At 40.0% G+C, this 27,384-nt stretch overlaps 1 protein-coding gene across 10 annotated transcripts in view; it reads left to right on the top strand.

Moving 5' to 3' along the window:
• SORCS2 (sortilin related VPS10 domain containing receptor 2) overlaps positions 1-27,384 on the top strand; it is a 575,679-nt gene that overhangs the window by 134,213 nt on the left and 414,082 nt on the right. Inside the window, exon 1 of one of the 10 annotated variants that reach the window (XM_074587511.1) lies at positions 11,222-11,347. The exons of the other annotated variants lie outside the window; for them this stretch is intronic. Within the exon in view, the coding sequence (XP_074443612.1) occupies positions 11,282-11,347 (66 nt within the window). The 5' untranslated portion in view covers positions 11,222-11,281. Of the gene's footprint in view, positions 1-11,221; positions 11,348-27,384 lie in introns of those variants that run through there. 10 annotated transcript variants of the gene reach the window in all.

Below are 27,384 nucleotides of genomic sequence, written 5' to 3'. Positions count from 1 at the left end.
AGAATAGACCCTATTAGGAACTGTCTAAAAAGTGAAATGAAAATGATAATCACTTTGTCTTGGATGAGGTATTGTATTTGTTCTATGGGATTTTAAAGGATATTGTAGTGTTTAAATTATCTGGTGCATTAGAGACTGGTTCAGATAGGCTTCGGTTGATTGACAGTGGTGGGTATATTTTAGAAAATTATTATACGCATTGGGACTTTAATTTTGCTGTGAATTATATTATTTTTGGAAATGTAAATTGCCATCTCTCCCAGGAGACAGAAATAGTGTTCCGCTTATTTGATTTTTAGCAATAATTAAAATGATGTGTTAAATTAGGCTCAGGTAGTATCGTGAAACGGGACTTACCTACCTTGTGTGGAGGAGTTCAGAATCCTTGACAGAGCCATGAAATTTTGTAGTAAAATAAAGTGGGTACTCTGTGGTTTGTATCCTAGAACTCACCCTTCTCCACGTGTATCATCATGTAAGAAGTGTATCATCATGTATCATCAAGTAGTCTGGCAGAGAGACAAGGTGGCAGAGCCGCTCACTGAGATCGAGGGTGGGTGCTCTCCAAATGAGAATTAAACTAATTGAAGAACGGATGAGTGGACTCGAGCTATTGCCTTGCCTTACACTTAGCTGACACAGAAGACTGTAATTTTGAATGCTGTCGATCCTTTAATTTTCATCTGTTGCCATTCATGAGGCTGTGACTGAATCAGTAAGTACCTATGCAAGGGCTTCGAAGGAGAATTCACTGCCAGCTGAATAGATCTGCACGTTACATCTCACTTTTTAGACCACTGGGCTTTGTGGTAGGGCTGTAGGAGGGAATAAGGTTAAAATAAAAATCATTGGATCTCCTTGTTGTTTAGACTTCATGGTTTCCTACCAGCAGCCCCAATTTAGTTAAGGTTGTTATTTTCTCCCCTAGAGAAGAGAAATCAGGAGAAAAGTAAAGTGATGTTTGTTACAGCTGATGGGAAGCAAACTGAGTGCAGTGGAGTGGGTGATCTTTATTGAGGACTAGGTGGCAATGTCACATATCACCCTCTGCGCAGAACCTGGCAAGTGTAAAGATCCTCTTTCCTTCCTAACCAGAACAGGGGACGGTTGTCACGCTAGATGGATGGAGTGGGTGTGAGAGGACTCGGAGAGTTCTTTTATGCCTCTAGTTGAGGAGAATCTGAGATAACCTGTTAATCTCCAAGGGACAGCAAAGAAAGTCAACAGCTTGGTTCAGAGAAAGAAAAAGCCTTAAGTGTGAGTACTATGAGAGCAGCGTAAGTTGTTTCTAAATAGGGGCACTGTGTTTCTCCATGTTCATCCTTAAGTGCTCTAAGCACAAGATGTTTGTCTGAAGCACAGGGCTGGGATTTGGAATAGCATTCAAATAATTTCCATAGTTACAGCAAAGACAATTATAAATTTACCATATCAGGGAACTACAGAATTAAGACTTAAATTACTTTCTGTTGTACTACATTGTCTGCATATGCTCCATGTATAATGTCATAAAAATGGAAACGCTCTGCAATTTAACCATGCCACTTCTTACTGAGGTCATCCTGGCCTTTGAAACCACTTATTGTCCAAACACTGGGAGGAGCATCAAGAATGGATTCCTAGCATTGATTTTTAATTTCTTTCCACTTTTGTCATGGGCTTTACAGGTATGACCTTATCTCAAAATGCTTGTATTTAATTACAAATTGCTTACATCTTCTATAATTATATAGGTGACAATGTGTAGTCGTAATTTAGGATGCTACAGTTCAGCTGTGGTAGGAAACTACAGTCTCTGGGGCCTCAGATTATAATTCTCAGTGTTTTGGGAGTGTAAGCAAAAGTTAGCAATGTGATGCTCAAATTTTGTGAGATTAGGGACCATCCACTTAGGCATCTCTCTAGCAGAAATTCACGGAATCACGGAATCTTCAGAGTTGGAAGGGACCTCTAGAGATCATCTAGTCCAACTCCCCTGCTAGAGCAGGATTGCCTAAAGCACATCCCTCGGGGCTGCATCCAGGCGGGTCTTGAAAATCTCCAGAGAAGGGGACTCCACAACCTCCCTGGGCAGCCTGTTCCAGTGCTCTGTCACCCTCACTGTAAAGAAGTTTTTCCGTGTATTTGAATGGAACTTCCTATGTTCTAGCTTGTGCCCATTGCCCCTTGTCCTGTCGCTGGGAACCATTGAAAAGAGCCTGGCTCCGTCCTCCTTAAACCCACCCTTTAGGTACTTGTAAACATTAATCAGGTCCCCCCTCAACCTTCTCTTCTGCAGGCTAAAGAGTCCCAGCTCTTTCAGCCTTTCCTCATAAGGGAGGTGCTCCAGTCCCATAATCATCTTGGTTGCCCTACGCTGGACTCGCTCCAGTAGTTCCCTGTCCCTCTTGAACTGGGGAGCCCAAAACTGGACACAGTACTCCAGTTGTGGCCTCACCAGTGCAGAGTAGAGGGGGAGAATGACCTCCCTTGACCTACTGGCCACAGTCTTCCCTATGCAGCCCAGGATGCCATTGGCCTTCTTGGCGACAAGGGCACACTGCTGGCTCATGGATAATTTGCTGTCTACCAGGACCCCCAGGTCCTTCTCCTCAGAGCATTCTGAACATTACTGTAAACCAAACACAAACAAGGAGAATGCAAAACTTGCAACGCTGAATCAAAACAGCTCTGTGATTCCTATAGTCTCTATTGCCAGGTAGTACTTCATTTTTCCGAATGCAGGGATAGAAAATGGCCAGTAATGGGTAACCGCCAAATAAACATAAATTTCAACATTACTGAGGCTTATCATATGCAAACCAAAAAAAGTAGAATAGTATTCTCTCTAAAACATTATTTATAACATTAGCTGGTGTATTGATTGGATATCCTCTCAACCAGTGTTTTTATTGACTTTATGTTCTTATCTGTTCATCATAGTACTATTCCTTTTCACGTTCCTTTTCTTTTTCATACCTGGAGGCAAAAATGTCATTTCATCTCAATAACAATTGGACTCGATGATTTTCAAATTCATAAAAAATAAAAAAGCCTGAGAGGTTCGCCAAATCCTCCACATTCTGCATTCATATTTTTCTGTATTGCTTTCCCCAGCCTCCTGTGCCTGCATCTTGATGACCACTTCCTTGTCAAATCAAAAAGTCTTCCTGCTGTCAGAGAAACTCCTTAGTTCTGCCTTCTATTATTTGGAACAATTTCTTCACATCTCTCCACCTCATCAACTCACCTTATTGACTGTCTCTTGTGCTTCACATTTTGTCAAAGAACATATTTTTCTCCCTTTTCCTTGCCTGTATCTTCATTTCTTTGTCATTCTGCACTGTCTTGGTATTGCAGTCATTAATTGCAAAATTTCAAGGTAAAAAACAATATGGGCACAGTTTTTTTGAAAAAGAAGATGTAGAATATTTGCCTTATTCTGTTATTTCCCCTGGCTGCTTCTCTCCATGCAAAAATAAGGCTCAGTTTCTGTAAATGTTCTTTTTCAGCTCCCAGCTCTGTCGTGCAAAACGGCATCTTGAGGTTGGCTCATCCATGTTGATTATGGTTATGTAGAAAGGGAGGACGAACAGCCTTGTTCTTCTGCTATTTCTATTAGACCAAATGAGAATCATTCTTTCTCAAAATCATAAGCAAGTATTATGCAGCCATTTGCTGTGTGGCGCTTGCAAGGCAAAGCCATCGCAGGAAAATATCTTTATCAGGAAATACTGATAGTATTTTTCTAGAGCTGAAATTTTAATACAGCACATTACTGATGTGTCTTGCACTATAACCGTGCTGTTGAATCGATGAGCAATTTTTTGCTTTAATCCAGCAGAGTATCTATAGTGGCAAAACTTTCCCTATGCAGATATGGCCAAAGAGGCCAAAGTCTGCCCCAGCCCTACCTCAGCTTGCTGTGTCTTTCAGCACCCTCACCTGGCCTAACTGCTCTGTAAACAAGAGCATTACTTTTTTTTGTCATGTGAAATGGCTTCGTGTTAAGGAATTGTGCTGTCCTGTGGGCAAGCTGCATTTCAGACAGCATCTTGGCACAGAAGAAGCTGTCTGCTCTCGGGGAGTGATGTTTTCCTCTGCTTTTGAGCGTATCATATGTTTTTCACAAGTGAATTTCTTAGTCTGAACGTGATGCCATGGTGCGTGGATCAATACTGTTCCTCTGTGGCAAGGTATACAGAATGCCAAATGCGTTCAGCAGTCTGTTATTATAAGGCAACTTAGCGGAGCCAAGAAGCCTGCAACCACCACTTTCATTAAGGGTAATTATCCTTGAGCAGCTGGGATAGGAGCAGGAGCCTGAATGGTAATTAGCTGCAATTGTTAGGAGATGCGTTTTCAGGTTCCTGTACCATTTTTCTCTCTGTTTAAAGGACAGACTGAGGGAATTGTGATAAATCCTGAGTTCTTGCTGTTGGAGAGGAGCTAGCTGCCTACTGATCAGCTCAAATTAGAATGTTCTTTGCATGTCCGTGTGGTCTTGCTGCAGTGAGAAATCATCCTGCACTTGGATGGTTTGGGTCTTTGCGGCAACATTAACATTTTCCTGTCTGTTTTCTCAACAAATGTATTGCTTTATTGTTGAGTTTTATGTTGTAATAAATTAAAGTGACAACTACTGCAGATCTGTATTTGTTATACAGGTAGAGAGATATGTATGCATGCCACCAATGAACAGAATTACCAGACTGGTAGAAGCAGACAGATAAAACCTCAGTCACAGATAAGCTCGATGTGTTTCTATCCATCAACCTTTTCAAAATATACATTTTCAGTAGAAGTTTGGTGCTAGATTTAAATGGAAGAATGACTTTTTATTTTTAAACACACACCCCGCCCCCCCCCCCAGTCTTCTTTGGTGTTATGTTTTGGTGTCAGTAAATAGCATTGGAAGACCCTGAGAAGTAGCATGGCCTTGCTGCAAGATCTTTTCATGAAATGAGAGAATTTGTAAAGAGAGGAAAACAAATTAGTAAAGCTCTTATCACACAGCACAAATCTGCTAGACACTTGATCACCTCTGCTCTGTTTTTGGATTATATAACAGTCATCCTTATCTAATAATGTTCATCTTCAGAACTTTTTACAAGTATTAGTTGGAGTACTAGTATTAGTTAACCACTAAAAAGAGGTGCATGATGGAAAACTGAAATAAAGATGTTAGGTAGTACACACATTTCCTGTACTACATTTCTGTGTAGGAAACACTTCTTGTTAGTTTGGAAGAAAAAATAAAGATTAAAGACTTGCTTCTGTGCTTGCAAAGGACCCCTGAGGAATTGTGTCGGTGAGGATCAAGGGCACTCAGTATGTCTGTGCTAGATGCTGGGTCCTGGTAGGATTTGTCCTGGACGTACAGTTGTCTTTTCTGATTGCCCAATTATATTTTCCATGACCGGCATTTGTAGTGTACTATGTAGAATAATTATTGACTTCTTTTCACATTGCATGCAAGAATAAACAATAACGATCCCTGTCTGTAAAGCAGGCATGTTTCATGATATTACAGATTTGACTGTATATCCTGTTTTTTTCCCTGATACTTAAGACTTTTTTCTGTGAGTTATGGTTTTTCTGCTGTTAGAAATGTAAAACAATGGTTTCATCCCCTCCTCCAGTTCTAGCGGAATTTCAGCATGTGCTATTTATGACAGTATTGAGAATCACTGATGGATTGCATCGGTGCGAGTGGAGAGGACTCCAGCGGAGACTGAAGCATTTGAGGAGCCAGGCACAGGTCTGATTTTTGCTGTATGCCTTGAGGTGAGTTTTTCAACTTTCTGAAAGCCTTTTTGGAAGTCTCCACCGATCTCTGGAGGGGAGGCCATGCTGATCTATCCCTTAATCAGTAGCAGAAGTTTTCGTTGTCAGGTACATTCCTGTCTCTGACACTTTTCCTTTGCAAACCACAAAGTCCAGCAGTTCATGTTCTGTTGTAAGTGTGCTTTGTTAGTGCTGGTACTATTTTGGCTGCTGCTTCTTTGTATAGAAAAGAACGTGGTATAAAGGCTTGGTTATAGTGAAGCCTAAGAGAGATGAGCTCAGAGCATGGAGTAGAGATGTCTTGAGCTTAAAATAATGATTGATTTATAAACAGCAGAATCTATCCAAATACCTTCCTGTGCAGCAGCTCTTCTCGCTGCCCTCTTCCTTCTTTTTGGCTAATCTTCCTGTCCAGCAGCTATTTGCTTGTAGGTTGTATGAAGTTACAACTTAATAATGGGAATTCCCCCATTTGTTGGCTACATATAGGCCCCCTGGTGCCTTGTTAAGTGCTCCATTACCAGTGAATGTTCTTAATTATGTTCTGGAAGACGTTGTTCAAGTCACAAGTCATTTACTCAAGGTTTGGGCCCAGCAGGTAAACATTTTCAAATTAATTTAGGTTGCTAAACAGAAACTGCTTAGATCTCTTGAATGCTGATAACTTGCACTTCCCACTGAATTCAGTGGGAGAAGAGATTATTTACCGCATTTTGAAATCAGGCTGATTGCTGGTTAAATGACAGCATGAGCTTTTGCTAGTCTCCCAGTTTGGAATATGTTGAATATGATTTGGATGTAGAGAGAGGTGTCTATAAAATGCCTGACTTGCATATTTAGAAGGGACATTAGGCATGTGCTAATGAAAACAGTCACCTATAAATTACTAGTAGCAACGTCTGATCATAAATGACTAAACATGAAGATTTGTTGTTCTCTATCTTACCAGTTTTACATAAAGTAAAACAATAAAGCTGTCTTAAGAATCTCTATTATTTCTATGTGCCTGCAAATATGTACTATAGCAAATGCTCTAAATATTGTAGATACTAAAGGTATTTATAGGTGAATGATTTTTCTTTTATTCTTTTATATAAGGACATAACTTTGGTTTTATGGACCTTCACTTAATGTAAAGCTTTTTTTTTCCCTTACATTGAAAGCCATAGAATCTTTCTGATTTCTTTGCTGTCATTATCATCATCAACTTTGTCCTTGTGCCTTTACTAATGAATGACAGCCATTAGAAAACCAGCGTCAGCAAAATTTATACAGGACTTTATGCAGCAGGAAGGGCAGGACTCCCAGGGTTGCTCTGCTGATGCACCCAGACCTTTACAACAGCAGACTTACATCGTGACCAAAACCAGACACTGACAAACAATAGGGGAAAGTGTTTCCTTGCCTCCCATATCCAGTAGTAAATCAATCAGTAAATAAAGCTAGCAAGCAAGCAAACTAAAAAACCTCTGAACAGATATAAATGTCCTTTAGCCTCGCTTACATAATTCCATTAATTTTTGGTGAGAAGACCGTGCCCCTCTCTCACTGACCAATAAAGAAATGGAAGGTTGTGAGTTTGACATGAGTATGGCCTCAGTTTCTGATGCACACAGTCATCAATTATGATGATACCTGAATTTCCAGAATCTTAATTTCAACAGGGTCTGTCGGCAGAAGAATAGCTTGTATTAGAAGTGGTCATGGTGGTTTGTGTAGCAAACTTCTACATGGGCGTGGTTTTTTTTGTAGCTGGAACTGGGGACTCCTTTTATTGTATGTTAAAGTACATGCAGTTTTGTTTTTTATTCACTCCTACCGTTGATGACCTGTCCACCTTTGAGAAAACATGCTAACTGTTTTAATCTGAGCTAATAGCAGCGAATATCAATACTTTTTAGTGCTATACTTTGGTTTCCATCTGTGACTTTGTTAGTATAGAACTTCTGACTTCAGCATAGCGATCTTAATCATTGAGCTTGCAGAAAAACTGTCAACAACAGACTTTTATTTTTAAATAGCTGTAATGCTATACTTGTTAAGATTTCTTTAGGAAAATATCACTTCAACACACATCTGCATCTACCCACAGTAAAAAGGATGATATTTTAGGTAGGTAAAGCCAAAAAATCAATGTCAAATATCATGCAGGTTGTTCTGTCAGGGTTTATGAAGTAAAATCTATCTATTTGTAAGTGAATTTACAATAAAAATCCAGATTTCTATCAGTGAATCTTGCTAAAAATATTGTACATGTAGGGAAGGGAACGGAGACATCAGACCCTGTGGAAGTGTACAAGAAATATAACCCCTGACTGACATCTCCTGGAAGCAGGGAGGTGCCTGAGGCATCTGCCAGGAAAGCTGTACGTGGATGGACTGCTTAGTCACTAGGAGGTGGGTGGCACTGAAAACTGGTTTGCAAGACTGGTTGTGTGTCTTGAGATCATACAGGTTGTGTGGGTATTTGACAACTGGGTGTTTGTGGAAACCGAGGGGCTCCTATTGGAAGAACACATAAATAATAGGGATTTGTGTTACTTTGGATAGAAAAATAAGTAAGTGCTTAGAAAAAAGGATACTGGGTGCTTGAGGGGTGTGTGCAACATCTGGATTTGGAAGAACATGAAACTGCTGAATCAGCACAGTAGACCCTAACTTTGATGCTGCTGTTTCCATGTCCCTGTGGCCTTTGCTAGCTGAATTAGACAGCCGGGGGTGAGGTCCCCAACTGCCCTTTCTGCAGTGGTGATTGTGGCTTGAAGTTCTTGCTGTGCACTTGCCATGCTCAGCAAGACTCGAGCTATGGGTTGGAACTGGTCTGGGGTGAGGAACAGTGGAGGACCTCTCTTCTGACAAGCGAGCAGCCCAGGAGGTTTCTCCAGCTAAGTGAGCCACAAAGACAGGAGTCCTGTTTAAGTACCAGTAAGCACTTTGATACATGGTTAAAATGAAAAAATACCTTAGTAGAGCTGGCAAGAAAGACTAATGCTGCAGACATTGTGGATGTAGTGGTTGAAAAAGTTATCAAAGTGGAAACTGATTGCTCTACCTTTGTAACAGAGACTTCAACCCCTTCATTTTTAACATCTGGGATGCTCTCTTTAGTTTCCTTTCTATTGAGAATAGAGAGATGACGTGCCTCAGTCAGGTTCGTCTGTCCTGCCATTCTCCCAGCTCAATATAGATAAGAATTTCTTTCTGCTTTCCCAGCTGCTGCTGAATTCTGTTTTGTAAATAGTTCCCAATTTTTTCCCTTCATTTGAAGTCCCATTTGATTCTGAACAGCCAGCCATGATGTAGCTACCTCCCTGCGTGCCAGGTGACTTCCTCAGTTGTTTTTCCCCCAGAGAATTCCCACTCTTTCCCCCCCACTTGCTGGGGATGTGAGGATGTGCCTCTGCATTTCCTAAGTGACCTAGATCAAAAGGGACAGAGTTGACAAGAGTTATGGTACTTCCTCTTCAGCCTGTTCATCCTTGCCTGCTGATCTCCACATGCTTTCCTCTTTTGGCAGTCTTTTTAGCCATTTCAATGGAACAATGTTTCCTATAATATTCATGCATTGATATCAAAGGGTTTATTGGAATTCCAGAAGAAGAAATTGCTGCTACGTATCAGCAATAATTAACATTACTTAAATCTGTGATCCTCATCCATAACAATATAACATCAAAGACCCTGAAGATAAAGGAGCAGTAGCATCTAATGCTGCAGAGACTGTTTTCACCAGGTCATATATTTACATTTGTTTAGTAAGAGTTTGAAAGCAAAACTAAAGTTCAATTATTTTTATTACTTACAGGAATCCAACTACTTTAGTCTATCACGGATGCAGAAGGTATACCTGGCCCACTAGTATGAGGAAGAGCAAAGAGATCATGATTAGGCAGCAAAAAGTCTTTTTGAAGACTTCTGCAAGTTGAGGTTCTGGGTTTATTCTGCCAGTTCTTCAGAACTGATACCCCACTGCTGTGTAGTGGAGCATGCTGGGTTGTTACCATACATTCTTCCCTGTATCCCTGTGGGAGGGTTCATCCTCCCCTTCCTTTCAGAGAATCCGGAGACTGTTGTTGGTATATGAACTCCTCCATGTTTTTAATCACTAAGAATAATCTAACTAGCTTCCTAATGAGTATGTGAAAGCTTTCTTCCAAAAAAAGAAAAAAAAAAAAAAAAAAGAAGAGTATATTCGACCTTTTTTGCCTGGGTTATTTACTTTTTCAGTTGCAGAGCCACCTGTTCTCTCCAGTATGGTATGCATTTCTTTCCTTTCTCTAACACTTATGGTTTTTCATATTCAGGAATGCTGTCGTTAAGCCACAAGGCACTATTATGTAATTTTCCTGTGAACAGAAAGGACTTTTCCCACCCTTGTTGCCTGAATAGTTAAATCACAGTGGAATATATATTTACAGAGGCCAAAAATAATCTATGATGTAGAGGGGCAGTCGGTGCTGTGCTGGCACATGTCTGGAAGAGGCGGCAAAAATTTCTCTGTTGGCATCTTGTTGGTGTCATTCAGACTCAAGGCCTGGGATAAACGGTTTATCATCTCCCATCCCAGGGTACTTGCACTGAGGGCAGTTCTAGTCCTGAGTCTGGTTACTTGAGAGGCACAGCTCATATAATAGTTCAAATTCCTCTTCATTTATTGTATGAAGCTTAGTGGACTAGTCTGGAGTATTACATGTTTCACTGCTGTATCTGTGATTGTTTTAGCCCATTTATTCTTCTGCAGCTGTTCCACTGCAAACTTAAAGAAGACAGGCCTTTTGAACCAGCTTATATAAACTGATAGGACCTCAGTAAAGGTATTTTTCTTGAAGAAACCCAAAGCAAACACCACCCAAAAGCCCAAAATAACAAAAAAACCACCCCACCTGGTAGCCATATCTGAATAGCTGCAGATACTGAGATCTGCACTGAATACCTGCATGTTATTCTCCCCAACAAAAGCCTCCACTGTATTATGGAAACTTCCCTGTCCTGTTTTGAGTGACCTTACTGAGAACACAGTCCTGTGAAACCTGCCTGCAGAAGCAAATTGTTAACTAGATCGGTAGATTGAACTGATTTTGAACTACTCCAGGCTCAGCAGCCTTAGTTTCCTTTGGTAGATATATTGATGAACCAACATTAATTCCTCAACCTGTTTACGCTTCATGTTGCTAGAAGACCAATCTAATGCTTTTTCACTCCGTTCAGAAGGCTGAGAGAATACTAAACTGCATTTTTCTTTCCAGGTTACTATTAAGCTGAAAAACGTTTCAAACCACACCACTCCTCCCCCCAGCTGTACCTACTGATTACTTGGACTAGTCTCCCTTACTCAGCCTTTATCTTTGTCCACCTGGCATCAAGAATTGGTAGAAACAGCAGTCTCAGCTGGGGCTTTTTAGCTTAAAAACACTCTTCCGTGTTCATTACAACAATACTCTTAGGGACGTGACTTGATTAGGCTACATGGAGCTTGTCTGAACCACCGAAGAGAGCAATCGATCACTTGGTGGGTATGCTAAAAATGTCTGTAAACGAGAGAGGACTGCTTTGGAGGGGCATCTGGTGGGACCATCTTAAAGTAAGTTTGCTCTATTAAAATGCTAGGAATTCTTATGATGCTGTCATTAAGGGGTGAGCTGTCTTTTTGGAGCAGCAGCATTAGAAATATTGTTTTTTAAATGTGTACATATATATGTGTACATACAGTGAGTATAGATGTCTCATTCCACTAGAAGTAAATTTTTCCTCTTTATTGTAGAGGTTGGTGATAACTTATGACTAATTTTTAACTCTTGAAAAAGTAAAGAAAAAGTCTCCATTCATTCCCATACATGGACTTGCTTCAGGGCCTCATATGAGACCACACTGTTATCTTACAGCCCTCAGCGTCTCCCTGTGTCTAGCAACAGGTATGTGGGCAACTCCTTATGTAAGCTGCTCTATTAATTGCTGCTGGTTACCGTTCTGTGTTGGCCACTTCTTGGTTCCCTGGTATGACTTGACTCTGCAGTTCAGTCTCTGGTGTTCTTTTACTTCACGTTATCTCTAAATGTCAGCTGGTTAGGGACTTGCCTTGTAAATGATCTTTCTCATCTGATCCTCAGGATACCAGTGACTAGCTTGCACATGGACCTTTTCCAACTTTTTTATCCACTTCCCTAGCAGTCATTTCTTGAATTGTTACATCTGGTGTGAAGTAGTTGCCCTGAGGCTGAGAATTAGAGCTGATATCTCTAAGAAAACCCCAGCTTCAGCATCTACTTTATAAGCCTGTAGGTTTGTGCAGCGTGTTTGCATTTCTCACCAGTGCATTAGGAAGCTCCCGTGCTAATTGTTTGCAAACTGACTTTTCACAGATGATCTCTTATGTCTTACATCTGGGCACAGAACTCTGGCTGGCATGCCCTTGCCAGGTCTGGCACAGCTGGCTTCGCTTCACTTGAGCTGTCTCTTAAGACAACTGGCACGAGGAAAACTGCATGAAAGTATTTGCAGTGCATACAAACAGGCATACAGAATTACTCCTCCTGTCTGCCTTCTGGCATGCCATCTCTTTCGATGTTTTAGAAAGCTGGTCTTTCCTGCCTCCTCCCCTGCTTGGAAGTGCTATAAGCTTGCATAGCTATCTGTAAGACCCACTGAGAAACTGCAAGCATGAGGTTTGGTATCACTTTTGAAAATTCGGACAGATAGAATGAAGCTTTTTCTTTAGCATTTTCATATGCGGAAAGTGATAACTCCAAAATTCAAGTACAGAGATGCTTGGTTTAGTCAACACGATCAGTAAATTTAATCGCATGTGGAAATGCTTTTGCCATCTGAATCTGCTGGCAGTGCTTGTCATTATTATTTTGAAAGATCAGAATTTTTGAACACAAAAACTTACAATTTGAGCAGACATAGGTAGGATGCAACTATTTGTTATCTGCTGTAATAGATAACTACTGTCTTGTTACCTAGCTTTAATGTTAAGATGCAGGCTTGCTGGGTAGCTATGGATTTACTTGGCAAATGCAGCTGGCTTATTGTCTTTAGTTCACCCGGAAGTGACACAGCAAATTATACTGGTAATCATAGCCAATATGATACAGAAAAAGTTAAGAAATTCAGAATGTAAGAGGGAAGAAGAATAATTTTTATAAAAGGTTACTGTTTACTCAAAAATGTGAGGTCTCTGTGCTTTGTATTGTAAAGGTGAAAAGGAAAAGGGCCAAGTCAGCTTGGGGCTCGTGTTGGTATAATTCCATGGCAGAATAACAGTATTTTCCTGTTATATGAAGAGATCATAACCAAGTTGCATCCTTACTATATCAGACACATACAACCATGTAACGCCCATGCTTCAGAAAACTAGATTTAGCAGACGAGTGAAATAAATAAGCCAGGAAAGGAGAGGATGGAAATGTGGGTGTTGGTGGTAATCGCACCATTAACAGTAATCCCCATTGCCCAGCCATTAGGACAGAGTTCACGTGTCAGGCAGATGAGATGCATAAAAGATGTAACGAGAGACGGGATCCTTTACGCTCCTAGAAACAAACTAGCCGAGGATGGAGCACAGTCTGGGAAAATTGCACCATATGCTCGTGGGTTGTACTGAATCTCACCGCAGAAAACCTGAAAGCTGGCTGGGGGTCTGTGTCTCGGCAAAGGCGGAGTAGGTGTTTGGAGAGCAGGCTGATGGAGGTAACAAAATCACTGCGATGTTCTGCCAGGCGCCATCCTAACATGGCTCAGGGCCAAGCCTGAACAAGCTTCCTGGCCCCATATCCCCACGCTTAACTGTGGCTCCTGCTGCTTAAGGACCCAGCTTGTCTGCACAGCCTGCCAGCATCTCCTCTCTGCCACGGTGGGCAGAGGCTGGCGGACGGAGGCTTCTCACCATTCTGGAGGGGAGCCAGCCCTGTCTGCTGTCACCTTGGCAAGTGGTGTACCCTGGGCTGGGAAGGCAGGGCAGGCACATGCTCCCAGGGATGGTGGAGATGGGGGGTGAAGGCAGGCACCAACTACGAGGGTGAGGGTTCCTCTGCTGGCACGGCCAAATGAAGTTTAGCCTATGCCTCCTAGTAGCTGAAATATGACACAGATCTTGTGAAACAATTTAGCTTTGAAAAGCTGCACATCCTGTCCGCAGTCCTTCAGCTCAGAGACTAGAAGGTCTCGTTGATTCAGGATGCTTTAGTAGCATGTATGGCCTTGGACTTGCTTAGTTTTCCTGTTTGCAACAGAGATGCTGTTTGTGGCTCATAATATAGAGAGAAAAATACCCAAATGTCAGCAGGGTTTCCACGTTGTGTATCTTGGTGAAATTCCTCTTCTCTGAAACTCAAAAGCTAGCTCCTGCTTATAGAGTTATCACTGGGGAAAGGACAGGCAGCAGGAATTAGCAGAAACCAAACTCCCGTGATGTGGGCATAAGAAGCTCTCTCTTGACATAGTTTGCCAACATCTTCACACGAGGATTTGGTTCATACGTTAAAAAAAGCCACCCTTGCTCTTCATACCCACCTATATATCATTCATTTGAAGTGTTGTCTTTAAACTGGTAGATTTTAGTGCACGCAGAGGCCGGTGACTTGAATCTATCAGGTCGTACGGGAGCACGGGGGACTGCTCTGAAGAGCCTTTTTGCTTACAGACCTGACGGAGCTGTTCAGGTTTTTTTTTTTTTCTCATCACATGCTTTAAGTCCTAATTATATTTTTATTCATTAAAACAACAAACTTAAATGCATTTCTTAGTATTGCATTGCCTGGAGCTGTTAGATACTATTACAGAGTAATTATGTAGTTAAGACACTGTTAAAGCATGTGTAGAATTTGAAAGGCATTTTTTACTTGTAAGGCTTTATATGTGTGTATGTGTATATATATATATACACACACACTCTCTCTGCTGAAGGAGGGGGGAAAAAGAAACAACAACAAAACTAACAAAAAAAAATATGGAAATTCCACTAAGGAACACAAACCAACATTTAAGTAATAGTGAAGAGTCTGGCTTAACTCAAAAATTCAAGGAAACTCAGAGTTAAGGCTGAAAATTTGTGTTGATAATAAGTCCTGATATGTTATTTCTTTCTTTTTACAGCAATGAGAATGGAGGCTGGAGTGATCAGGCCTTCAGCTTTAACTCAGAATCTAATTGGACACTTAATATTGAAAAAGAAAAAAAAATAAATCAGATTCTTGTAAATCAGTTGTAAATCAGTTTTTCTTTTAATAACACAGTATACTACTTCTATAGAGAGGAGAAGGTCTTAAAGAAAGCTGTTCTTCCAGGTAACAATATCTCCAGCCTGGCGTGCTAAGATGCAGGCACGAATGCGATCTCTCAACAGCAGCAAACGTTCATAAGGAGCACAACAGGATCACCCTGTAGGCAGAGAAGTGATGTGAAAGCAGAGAGGTTGCAGTATTCTGCAAACTGCAGGTGATCAAAAAGTCAGATTACTATTTCAGAAATCAGTAAGCAGCTTACTGAGTGCGTTACGTATGTGTATATATTATCTCTATATGATCAATATATATACAGTGTAAATATAAACACATAATCAGCATAGGTGATATTTCTATCCGTGTTTACTTTCTGACCTTTGAATAGATAGAGTTTACTTGCTAAAGTCTCATGAACTTAAATACTTCTCTTTGAGCTCAAATACTATGATTCAACCAGTTAGAATTTCAAAAATAAATATTCTTTTTTTAGTAAGTGTTTAATTGCAGTAAAATCCTAAAAGTTAAAAATAGTAGTTATAAATTATTGACGCTGAATTCCTTTCCGTTTGGAAAGGTCGCTTAAAACTTCTCTCTGATTTGCATTTTATTGATGTGGACTGTAATATTTGCAAAAACTTACAAAAACAGGTAAAATGGGAAGCAGAGATGAAAAACTCTCTCTCTTTTTTTTTTTTTTTTTTTTTTTTGGAAGTCTAAGAGAACTCGTTATTCTTTCTTGCAGCTTGGCTGAACGGTGTTTCCTGCAGATGCGATGAGACCTCCTCCTACTGCTTCATTTTATTTTAGACACTGAGTGCACTCAGTTTCTACGCAGGGGATGAAAATCTCAAACTCTCTGAATGAGAAGTACTTGAAATCATACAAAACAGCTAGTGCACATTGATCGCTCCTCTCATCCCAAACGGCCACGATCAAACCCTTTTCCCCAGGAGAGACGGCTTTTCCTTCCAGGCTCCAGTACTTCCAATTCAGTTGTGAAGTAGGATGCTCCGATGGGAACATCTTTAATGCAGGTTCCTCTCAAGACCTCATCGACTGGAGTTGGGGTTATTGGCATCCACTGCCTTTGAGATGGAAAATAAATCTCATGATCTAGAACTCAAAGAAAATGTTCTTTGTATTTCCCTTGAGGGCACTAATCCCTATTTTTAATTGGGAGGCAAAACTTAAAAAGTGGAATTTATTAGGCCACATGTTCCATGAAGTAAAAGAGCAATTTGCACAGCAGCAGCTTTGTATTCCAGTGGTAGTGAAAGAAATGCTTGAAATGGGCATAAAGGTTGAACAGAGATCCATTTCAAGCGCTTAAACATCTTTTAGGAAAATATTGCTGACATGCTTTGGTGGTGTTTTGCCTTTTTTTTTTTTTTTTTTAAAGTCCATATCCTTCTAAAGAAAGACTAGGCTGTATTTAAAAAAAGAAAAGAAATCTACTGGATGCATCACTATGACAGCTATTACCTGTTGCTGGGTTTGTCACATTTTTATTTGAAGCCATAGAGCTTTCATATTCTGAGCGTATCTGGGGAAATTGCCGTGTGGTTCAGAGTCACTTGAGGATATTTGGATTTTAAATTTGATCTATGCTCCATCATTATTTTTTTTTCTGACAAACAATGTTAATACGTTTCATTGGGAGAGAAATGTCAGAAACATCACCCTTTCTATTGAAGCTCAAGTCCCTGCGTAGTGTTATGAAAAAACTGATACCCAGAGTTCTCTTGCGGTACTGTTGTCTTGGGTAATGTTCCTCCCTTCGCCCTCAATCCATTCCAGCATCACATGCTTTATAGCCCCTGTAGATGGTGCGTGGCTGCTGTGAGCTGGATGCAGGCAGGCTGTACTGCGACCACAGACATGCTCTGATATTTTTTTTATATAGAAGACACATGCCTCTTGAGGATTTTTGTGGCGAAAGAAGTTCAGCTGCTGGAAAATGAAGGATAGTCATGCCACGGACAAACCAAGTAGCTTTGTCGTCGTACAGCATGCAGCTTTTTATTTGCAGAGGAAAATAATACTTTGTGGTTTGGGTTAGTCTGGATCTGTGGGTTGGAAAGTTGACTTGACTTTCTCAGACCCTGCTGTTGATGAGTATCTTGCTAAGTCTGCCCTTCTTTCCTAGTTCCCGTCTTAAATGCAGTTGTAGTGAATTCTTAACTTCGGAGTTTGCAATCTTTCTGCCAAACTTGTTGCACAGGTAGTGAATTTTCAGCTGTCAAATTCTGAATGAAGACTTGTTGCAGGGACACAAACACCTGAGCTAATTTCACCACGTTTTTCTCTTCCCCATGAAAAAAAGGATGAAAAACTTCTCTTGCAGGGTCTCTAATGAGCTGTTTGCATTCTACACCCCCTTCTGCACGCTGCAATACAGAGTAAGCAGTCAGGACTAATTTTACTTTAACAGGAAATATTTTGTGTTTCCAGGGGAAAGGAGAATATTGAATTTACTTAAATTCCTTAACAACTCATAGTAATCAAGACATAGCACGTGCCATGTAGATCTGATAGCTGAAACGTGTATCAGAGAAACACAATTACATGTACTAAAGTGTAGATTTGAATCACAGTCTGGCCTGAACGTAACCCTGAAGTATGTGTCTTACATTAGTATTTACAATTGATATCAATCATTGCAATTAGTAATAACACTAATGGGACAGAAGCAAAATAGTAACCTTATTAAAATTCTCATTTCAATAATGTAATGTGACTCAGGCATTTGAAGTGAAAATGGATGCATGTTGATTAAATTTGAAAAATAATTTTTTTGAGTCTTTTCCTCAAAAAACCTCTTTATAGCTTGATTTGTCACTAAGGTTTACAGTTACCTGTAGTGGAAATGCAGAGCTTCATTAAAATAAATGGAGATCAGGAGAAAGAATAGCTGGAAGATCTAGTCTTGCAGCAGACTCCTGCTGGAGCAGGTTTGGTTTTTGTTTGTCTCTGGGGTTATGTATCTTGCAATTTAAATATCATTTAAATATCATAACCTAAAGTCATTAGGGATTAGAAATATTTATGGAAACTGTAAAATGTGTGATAATACTATCAGATGAAGTATTCAAAGCATCAGTTGTAGTAAATATATAGTAATCATAACACTGAGTTTTCAGGTAATTCCCCTACTTTTCTAATCAAAACAGCACGATAAAATAGAAGCACTTAATTTCATATTGTGTTATGATCTTTCTGCTAACTCAGATAGTAAAAGAGTACAAATACTTCTCACCACATCTTAGCCAAGAAATGCACATTTAAAAATAGGTTCTTGGTAGTTTCTACAGCATTCTGTATTCTCCTGCCAGGAATCCTCTGTTCTGGTCCTGATTATTTTCAAGCTGCAATTATGTAAGCCATAATGATAATGAAAGGTACTTGGTGCTCTAAGAAAATATCGTAAGCAAGAGAGTAGAAAATTATTTCAGTGCTGTCTTGGGCTTTGCAAGCTTAACAATGTCACCCATCTCATGACTGAAATATTTGCAAAAACACTTAGTCTCACCAGTTCTTTCTCAGCTTTTCATCTTAGGCAGTCTCTCTATCTTTTTTTTTCTCTCCGTTTCAGACTTTCTTAATTGCTACAAGACCTAGCGCACAAAAGTCTCATCTGAATGCATCATGCAGAATCTTCCTGGCTGTAGCAGAAATGCCTGTCCTGGGTGTGTGTGGTTTTTTTTTAGTTTAGTTTTGTTTTCATTTACTATAGTAATTAAAGGATCCCTTTGGTTTATATTGTAGGGGTTGCATACAAAGAAGTTAATCAGCTTCTGTCTATCTGTTGTAAACCTTTCTCTTCTGTTACTAAAAACACATTTTCTGTAGCGAGAAATGCTGCAGTTGCCTGATCCTGTCGGCTGCCTACATTTGGCAAGTGTGGAGTACAGTTGCAAAATTCTAGCTAAACTGGGATTTTTGAGCTGCTGCCTTTGGTTCTTTGCTATCGGGAATCTCCATCACTACTTGGTTTTGGAGAGATTTCCCCTCCGGCTACCCATTCCGGTATTTACGGTGCTCAGACTTAAAGGATTTTTCCTAAAATCCATCCTAAACCTCCCCTGGTGCAACTTGAGGCCACTTCCTCTTGTCCTATCGTGTATTACTTGGGAGAAGAGACCAACACCCACCTCGGTACAACCTCCTTTCAGGTAGTTGTAGAAAGCCATAAGGTCTCCCCTCAGTCTCCTTTTTTGCAGGCTAAATGACCCCAGTTCCTTCAGTTACTCCTCATTAAGACTTGTTCTCCAGACCCCTCACTAGCTTTGTTGCCCTTCTCTGGACGCACTCCAGCACCTCAATGTCTTTTTTTTTTTTTTTTTGTGGTGAGGGACCCAAAACTGGACACAATACTTGAGGTGGGGTAAGTTCTTTGGGACGGGGATCTTTTGAGCTCGGTGTTTGTGCAACATCTAGCACAGTCGGTTTAATTAGAGACCTACTGTGCAGTATCATCATGAAAAACTAATGATCTGTTAAAGTTCAGGGGATAGCTTAACTAAAAACATAGATCCTTATCTATCTTGTACCAAACTTTAGGTTCACTGTCTTCTCAGAAAATTTTTGTATTTAAATAGCTACAGAGAAATCAAAAGCAGAATATGCAGAGCAATTATAGAGGAGACATAGGGCTCCATACTACTCGCCAGACTAACCACCCTGACTGTCTTTCTTGTCATTCCTATTTATTTTCACATGCTTTCAGATTGCTTTCATCCTTCCCCATCAATTTGAAAATCGGTTATTTCCTTTTTTTTTTTTTTTTTTGTTACAACACTTCTGAACTCCCAACCCGTTGTTAGGGGCCCATCATTGTTTTCTTGGGTGTAGAACAATTTTCCTTACCCTTGATTGGACTTTTATCGCTAACTGGGAATTTGACTGACAGGAGAAATCGTAATCATTTTCTTGCCTCTATCGATGGTGGTTTGGAAGAGAAATTTCCTACCCATTGCGCAAAGGCTAATACCTGTATGTACCTCTCATACTCGGGTTCCATATAAATTTGGTCTTATTACTGCAGGCTTTCATTTCCTGATAGCTCCTGCAAGGCATTCTTTCACAGGAGATGTTTTGGCACCTTAAACTTTATTTACATCTGGATATCGTGCCTGCAGACTTACCCAAGTAAGATGCTGACTGATTGAAAGTAGTCTTTTTGTATTCCATTTGAAGAATTCACCATCTGCAAGCTGTAATTAGACTTCTTACTAATTAGATATAACAAAGCTGCATAATGCCAAGTTTGAGGAAAAATAATTGTTAGAAATATGATGTAATATATGGCTGATTGTTTTTATTGCTTAACTGTAAATAAAATGTTCCTCTCATGTCCTGGGCATCTATAGTTTCCTACCCCTGTAGGTTTAAAGTCATTCATGGCACTACTTTGGTTGCTATAGTGATACCAATTTCCTGTCTCAGATTATTGTACTTCAGAGGTGCGTGAGGCCTTTTAATCTTCCTTTTCTTTATTTTTTTCCTTTCTTCCCATTTCAGTCTTTGATTTTACAGATGCTCTTACTCAAGGACTGGAATTCCTATATTTTTTTCCCACTGTCTGATGGAAACCAGAATAAATAAATACTGTTCCCCCACGGGACTAATGAAGATTCCTGCTGCTTTACTGGTACCCTTGCTGAACGTTGCTCTATATCGAGGCCTTAAAAAAATGTTATATTTAGTTTCATTATGGGTCACTAAGCTAGAGAAGCACATGCTGTTCACCTTGACCAAATCAAGAGCAGCTGCACCCAACCAAGTAGAATTTACACACTTACGAAAAGCAGCTTGTCAGCCATGAGAGATGCTAGGTTGTCTGAAAAGTCCGGTTGGGCTGAGCCTCCATCATGGTGACTGAACCCCAACTGAGACGGTTTGCTCTTTCTGTGATATATGTAATAGAAAGAAACCATAAAGCAGTATTAGGTGATCAATATTCCCTTTGTTTCTCTACATGCGACAAAGCTCATGTGAATCTGCTGTGAGGATCAAGCTCTTTCTGTGGGGTTGTCACTGTGTTGGGTGTCCCTATATTGCTTCCTGCTCTTTCTCTACATCCCTTTGAGGGCTGCTCTGATCAGAGATGCGTGTGCCTTTGGCCTGTTAGTCTTTTGACGGAATATTTCCATTGACTCTGTGGTCTAATTACCTCTGCATTTTGTTCTCCTTCCTGCCGTACAGCATTGCCACTGTAGCCTTGATCATCAGCATATGTGGAATTTGGTATGTTTTGTGAGATGGGTAGCCCCAAGCAGCCTCAGTTCAAAGGTCTGTATTGCTAAATGCCTTTCTGCTCAGAAATCACTCATATAGATGAATGATGCCATTTTTGATACAGATCACATCCTGAAAACTCTGTGGAATCAGACAGGCTGCTAGAGTGTCTAAGCAGCAGGAAAAAATCATTACTGAATAAGGAAAAGATTCCAGGTGGGATTACTGAGTTTCCAAATGGGCAAAATCTGTAGGGGGGGAAGTGCATGTAGAAAACAGTCAGGAAAAGGAAGGGATCTCTTTCTTTGGCTGGAAGTAAATGATGTGTTTGTACTTTAGCAGGTAATGCATGCTAAAACTCAAGGAAAAATGGGAAATGAAGAAGATGGATGTGTGTGGATCCCAGGATGAATTCATATCCCATAGAATTATACATGAATTAAGCAGGGCAGCAATGATGCTTGTATAACTGAGAAGGAATGCACAATATGCTCTTTTTTGTTAATGTCTTTCTCATGTATATATGCTGTTCTACCTCATTTTCATTCTAATTTAGGCTCTCTTCTGATTTCTGTCCCTTGAGTGGCTGTCTAGCGTAGTGGATTTATGCTGTTTGTTCAGCAACATTCTCACTTTTCTGAATTCTGTCCCACGTGCGTTTAGTATAATCTTCATTTGCACTTCCACTTGCTGCCTACTTGTTCAGATTTTTCTCCCAGGCCATTAGTTGAGTTCAGTTTTCTTGTGGGAAAAGATTTTCTTCCTATGGTAGAAGTAATTAAGTCTCCTATGCTAAAATCATCTTCTCCAGGATACTTCAGATTTACTCTACTATCGTTCCCTTGAAATCCATATGCGATGTTATGCACTGGTGATAGAAAAAACTTGGCTTCTCATGCTCCTTTTCCAGACAATGGAAGTTTCTGTGGCTGAACTGGCTGGCAGCAGGTGGGTCCCAAAGCAGTACCTGCACCACACCATTAGCAGCTATTTGCTTACCCTATGGTGTTGTCTTTTTTATTTGTGCTACTGTTCTCGGGTAGCAGCTGCTTGCTTCGCTATCTGTGTTCAGCTGCCTGTGTGTGGGCATAAAATCCATGTGAGGATCACTCTACTGTGGTTGTAATAGCAGAAAATAGATGTATTTTCATGTCTCAAAAGATCTTTAGATCTTTTCAAAGAGAAGTGAACTGTGATTGTGCAGGGTGAAAAGGGTCTTGTGCTTTTTAACTTATATATGATGACACAAGGGACAACTGCATTTCTTTCTTCTTTTTCTGTTCCTTTTATTGATGCTGGGAATTCAAGGCTTGTCTGGCTCAGGGGAATCCACAGGATTTATCGTTTCTCTCTTTTGTACTTATTTGACTTCATACCAATGATTGGTTTAAAAGTATTTTTATTAGCTTTTTAAAATTAATTGAATTGTGGTGCTATATCTCCACCTCAGCTGCCAGCGTATACTGTAACCACCTCTTGGAACCTGGAAGAATATTATAGAACAAGCTAGGAAGATCAGGTCAACCAGAATCTGAAAATTTTAAAACTTAATTTTTTTTTCTTGCTTTTAAAATTTGATGTGGGAATAGCAAACCTAGATTAAAAATGATGTAAAATGAATATTTCCCTGGTTGCAGGCAAGGTAACAAGTCAGGTCCAAGGTCAAGCCAGGAGATCCAAACAACAATTCAGGACCATCAGGGAATGGGAGTGGGAACAGGCACAACTATGACACAGCTCAGGCCAGGACCCTGTGCCAGAACTGAAAGGAAGATCCCCAAGGCTGTGGACAAGAGGGTACATGGATTGGGGTCCAAGGGGAGGATGCCCAGGGCAGAAGGCGTATTGATGCTCTCAGGTCCCTGACAAACTTTAACACATTTACTGGGAGAATCTTATGGCCAAAGTCACTGTGACATTAGAAGTGCCCAGTAGAGCTGAAAGGTAGATGAAGCTGCCTATGTTGAGAATGAGCGTGAGGAGCTTCTGATTGGTGAACACTGGCTTTCAAATGGAGCAATTATGAGGAAAAATGGAGACAAGATAGTATCATTGCAACAGCAGACTGAATGAAGCCCACAGAGACCTACAATTCCAGTTCATGCGCTCTCTTACCAAGACTTCTTGTACAGTAGAGGAGCCTGGTAAGGGAAGAGGAAAGGTATATTTCTTAGAACAGCTAAAAAAGATGATAATTATAACTGATTTACTCTGAAAATGATCAGTGGACTTACATTGCGCTTTCTACAAAAGCCTGGCTTTCCAAAATCTTTTTGTGCTTTTGATCTGTGAAAGGAACTGCAGGTGATACTCATGTCGTATTCATATCAAAACATACGATTTCAGACAGAAATCAAGTACTTAAAATAATAAATAATTTAAACAGCTGATATTATCATTTCTGTAAAAGATCTGGATGCAAAATTAGATGACAGTGAAGAACCAAGGTCAAAAATCAGATTCTTAATACTATCTGACTAATAGTAAAAAGATTTGGTTTCCCGAGTCATTTGTCTTTCAAGTAGAAGACTCTTGTGGTAGGGGTATTTTTTACACAATGCATTTGGCCTTCTGCCAACAGATGAGCACTCCAGATTGATACTAATGAAAGAAATATTAATGCACCGTAGCATGTCAGTTATCTTCAAAAGGTCTCCAGCAACCATTTATCACTTAAATTTTACATCTTATAGCTGGGGACCAAATTGTGTTACATGTTAGAATAGTTCTGCTAAATTTGATCCATCATTAACTTTCATTTGTTGATAATTTGAACATGATTTTTTTATTTAAGTTATGCATCTTTGTCAACTTGATGGAAACGTCCTGAATTGTCATGTTGTCGTAGATGAGTGATGCTGTTTCACAGTTGAGACTTGACTGTCTTCTGAAATGCCTTTAAGGATATATCCCCCAGGAAAAAGTCCTGAGGCTGGGGACTTTATTTGTTGCATTTGGGGGGGAGGGAAGAAGGAAAAAAAGACTTAAATTGGATTCTCAATTGCTGAATCATGCACAGAAACTTAGTTTTGTTTTTGTTTTTTTTTTCTTTAACTTCATTGTTATGATGGCTTTCATTGCTAGGGTTACCAGGCTTCCAAGCAAAACAGAATAGTTATAAAGAGGAAAAGTAACACCAACGAAAATTCTCTTTGTCTGCTAGGTGGGTTTCAGTGGATTGGGTGACATATCTCAGGTGCAAGAAGGCAAACAAATCCATTGTAGAGGACATGACGCAGTCACAGGTCTCAGCACTAAGCAATGTAACGTTAGTTGCCTGAGACTTCAGATAAAGGCAACACCTGGAGGGGTTTGACCAAGGAGGGTCAACACAGAAGGATCTCCCATCGTAATATTGAGAGAAATCCTTTGGCTAAAGGAGTTAGACTTGTTTAGCATGGGATGGCTGCTCCTGTTGACGAGTAAGGGGCAACACTTGGTAGGCTGTGGAAATATCAATCTTTCTCTGTAACGCTGGACTGTTGCAAAGCTCATCAGCTTCTTTTCCCTGTACAAGCCATACTTTTTCTCCTTGCCTTTTTAGAAAGCAAGCACACATCAGCTTAGACTTACGTTATTTTTTAAAGCTCTAAAATAAAATTCTTTGTGACATGCAGAACTCTGGCTAGAGGAAGCTCAGAGAAGGCTCATACATGGCAGGTAATGTGCTCAAATAACATTTTCAGGAGCATGGTACGGGGCCTGTGTTGAATAAAAACAATGGGAATCAAATAAAATGTACTTGAGCAACCAGTAGTTAATTTAACAAGCTCAGGTGACACCTTCAGATGATGCAAATTAAAACCAGAGCAAAAGAGACAACAGAGGGTTAAACACTGATTGTAGCTTATGAAGTGCCTTGAAAATAGAAGCAAAGCCTTGGCATTGGGAAGAAACGTGTTTTGTTTTGTTTTTTTCTTTTTGGAAAAGCTGTGTCTGATCAGTATTCTCACCTTCATTTAAATGGGCAGTACAAATGAATTCTTCATTAAGAGCTGAGGATTGCTGTGTATGTTGTGTTTGTGCCTGTATTTGATTTAATTTACTCTTCTGAGGATCTGTAGCAGTATAAAGGCCTTAGGTAGACTTTCTCATAGTGATTAGGTCCTTGCATTGTAAGTCAAGAGATCATGGTTGTAGTCATTTCTCCATTACCGAGAGTATTGGGGGCTTTGGATAATGTACCTCATCCAGGATATGCTTGGAGTGCAATTTAAAGACCCTTGAATCACTGTACTGAGCTCCCAGGTTTCTGGAAAGGCTAATTAGCTCAGGTTGTGAACATAAAATACCTCTGTTCTGCTTCTAGACAAAACTGGGTCAAGAAGCAGCAAAAATGAGTTGTTGCTGCACCCTCAGCAAATAAACCTTAGCATGCTCTGCGGAGAGCTACGTCCATAACACTGTATGGTTAATTAGCAGCTTGAATAATTTGACCGTGTCTGGGCATAATTGACAGAGTTGCCAGCATTTTGCACCTTTGTCACATTGTCCCAGCCTTACAGTGGCCAGTAGTTGGTTGTCACGTTGTCTGTGAATTGTTCTGGTGACACTGCAGCGGCTCTTGGGTGTGTGGTTATTCTTGCCACAGTGTGTGAAGTCCTGGTGTCTGTCAAAGGCCGTTGTGCCGGGAACAGAGTGGAGACAGTGGGATTTCCGAAGTATCATGCTAAACGAAGTCCTGACTCTGTGGTTTTATGGTGGTATCTCTTCAGTCGATAATGGTACTTTATGGGGGAGTTCTTTGCTGCTTCCCTTATCTTTTAAAACAGAGGGACAGTGATATTATGGCTGAGTGTGTTCAGAGAGAGCGCTGCTGAGATGCAGGCTCAGTTATGGTGCTGTCACAAATGCATAAATGTCAAGTCGCCTACGCTACCTGGTGTTAAAAACCCTGGACATTTAGTGCATCTGTTCCTAATTTTATGTTGCTTTAAAAGCACCATGATTCATTCGTGATACAAGAAAAACACACCGAGTAATATCTCAATTTGCATGTTTTGCAGTGAGTTGAGTAGTGCTCTGACAACGGATATATGAACATCTCTTTTCATCTAACAGTAGTATAAAGATTTCTGATGCATGTTATCTTTCTTAGTAAATATTAAGAACATCTTTCAAAGTTGCTTAATAGTTTGTTATTTTCTGGGTTGTGTCTAAATTATTCTAGAACCTATCTTAGAGTTTTTGTTTGTCTTATATACATATTTTGTATAGCTTTGTATATCTCTTGATATTTACAGTTTATCACTTCTTAATGTTACTATCTCATCTACTTAATCACCTCATGTCATCTACTTAATAGCATTTAGAGTTGTGCTTCATGTTTAGGTTTGTCGGAAAAACAAATGTGTGGGTCACAAAAAAACAACAAACCAACTCTGTTAAAAATATGTTCTCCGCCCTCTTTGCAAGAATTTAAAAAAAAAAATATAAACAAGAGACAGTGTGTGCATATTGCGGGACTCTGTAATGGCCCGAGGCACTATTTTGGTATTGTATTGAGAATGGAGATGCTCCTTTAGTTCGTGTATGTCTCTGGAAGAGGGAGGATTTGAGTCTGGCAGTCACTGTTTAAGGAGGAACTTTTAGGGTTTTTTTCTAATGATGATGTGTATATTTCATTTAAAGTAACTAGGGAAAAATTTGGTGAAGCTTATTTACTTACTGGCAAAAAACTATATGATCCTAACATGAAAAACTCCATAGTAGGAGTAAGACTGTCTTTATATTAACAAGCCACTTAGCTCATCCCTGGATTAAGTGATGTGACTCAGTCACTTTCATTCTTGCTGTACCATGGAAACCAGCTGGATACAGAAAATTGCATTTTTGGAGAACAAGGCATAGTTAGTCACTTTAGCAGTGAGGCGTAGGGGAATTGTTGTGGAATTTATTTTACTCAAAGTGTTCTGTAAAAAGGAATAATTTACATTTCAGTTGTTATAGACTTTCTGCTTATTTGTAACCTAAAATAAATTTTGCAATGGAAGCAGTCCTCAGGGAAAACGAGTTACGACAAACATCGTTACACCAAACCGTTGCTTCTTGTACTCTGTGGAGGTTATGCTCTCTCCCCTTAAACACACTCACGGTTCACCGAAGCTTGTTATCGACTCAGCGTGTTGCTATTTCCGACTTGGGAGGTTTTATGGAAAAA

The sequence above is a fragment of the Larus michahellis genome, chromosome 5 (genome assembly GCF_964199755.1).
Source record: "Larus michahellis chromosome 5, bLarMic1.1, whole genome shotgun sequence".
NCBI classification, from domain to species: domain Eukaryota; kingdom Metazoa; phylum Chordata; class Aves; order Charadriiformes; family Laridae; genus Larus; species Larus michahellis.
This window is presented reverse-complemented; position numbering and strand designations above follow the sequence as displayed.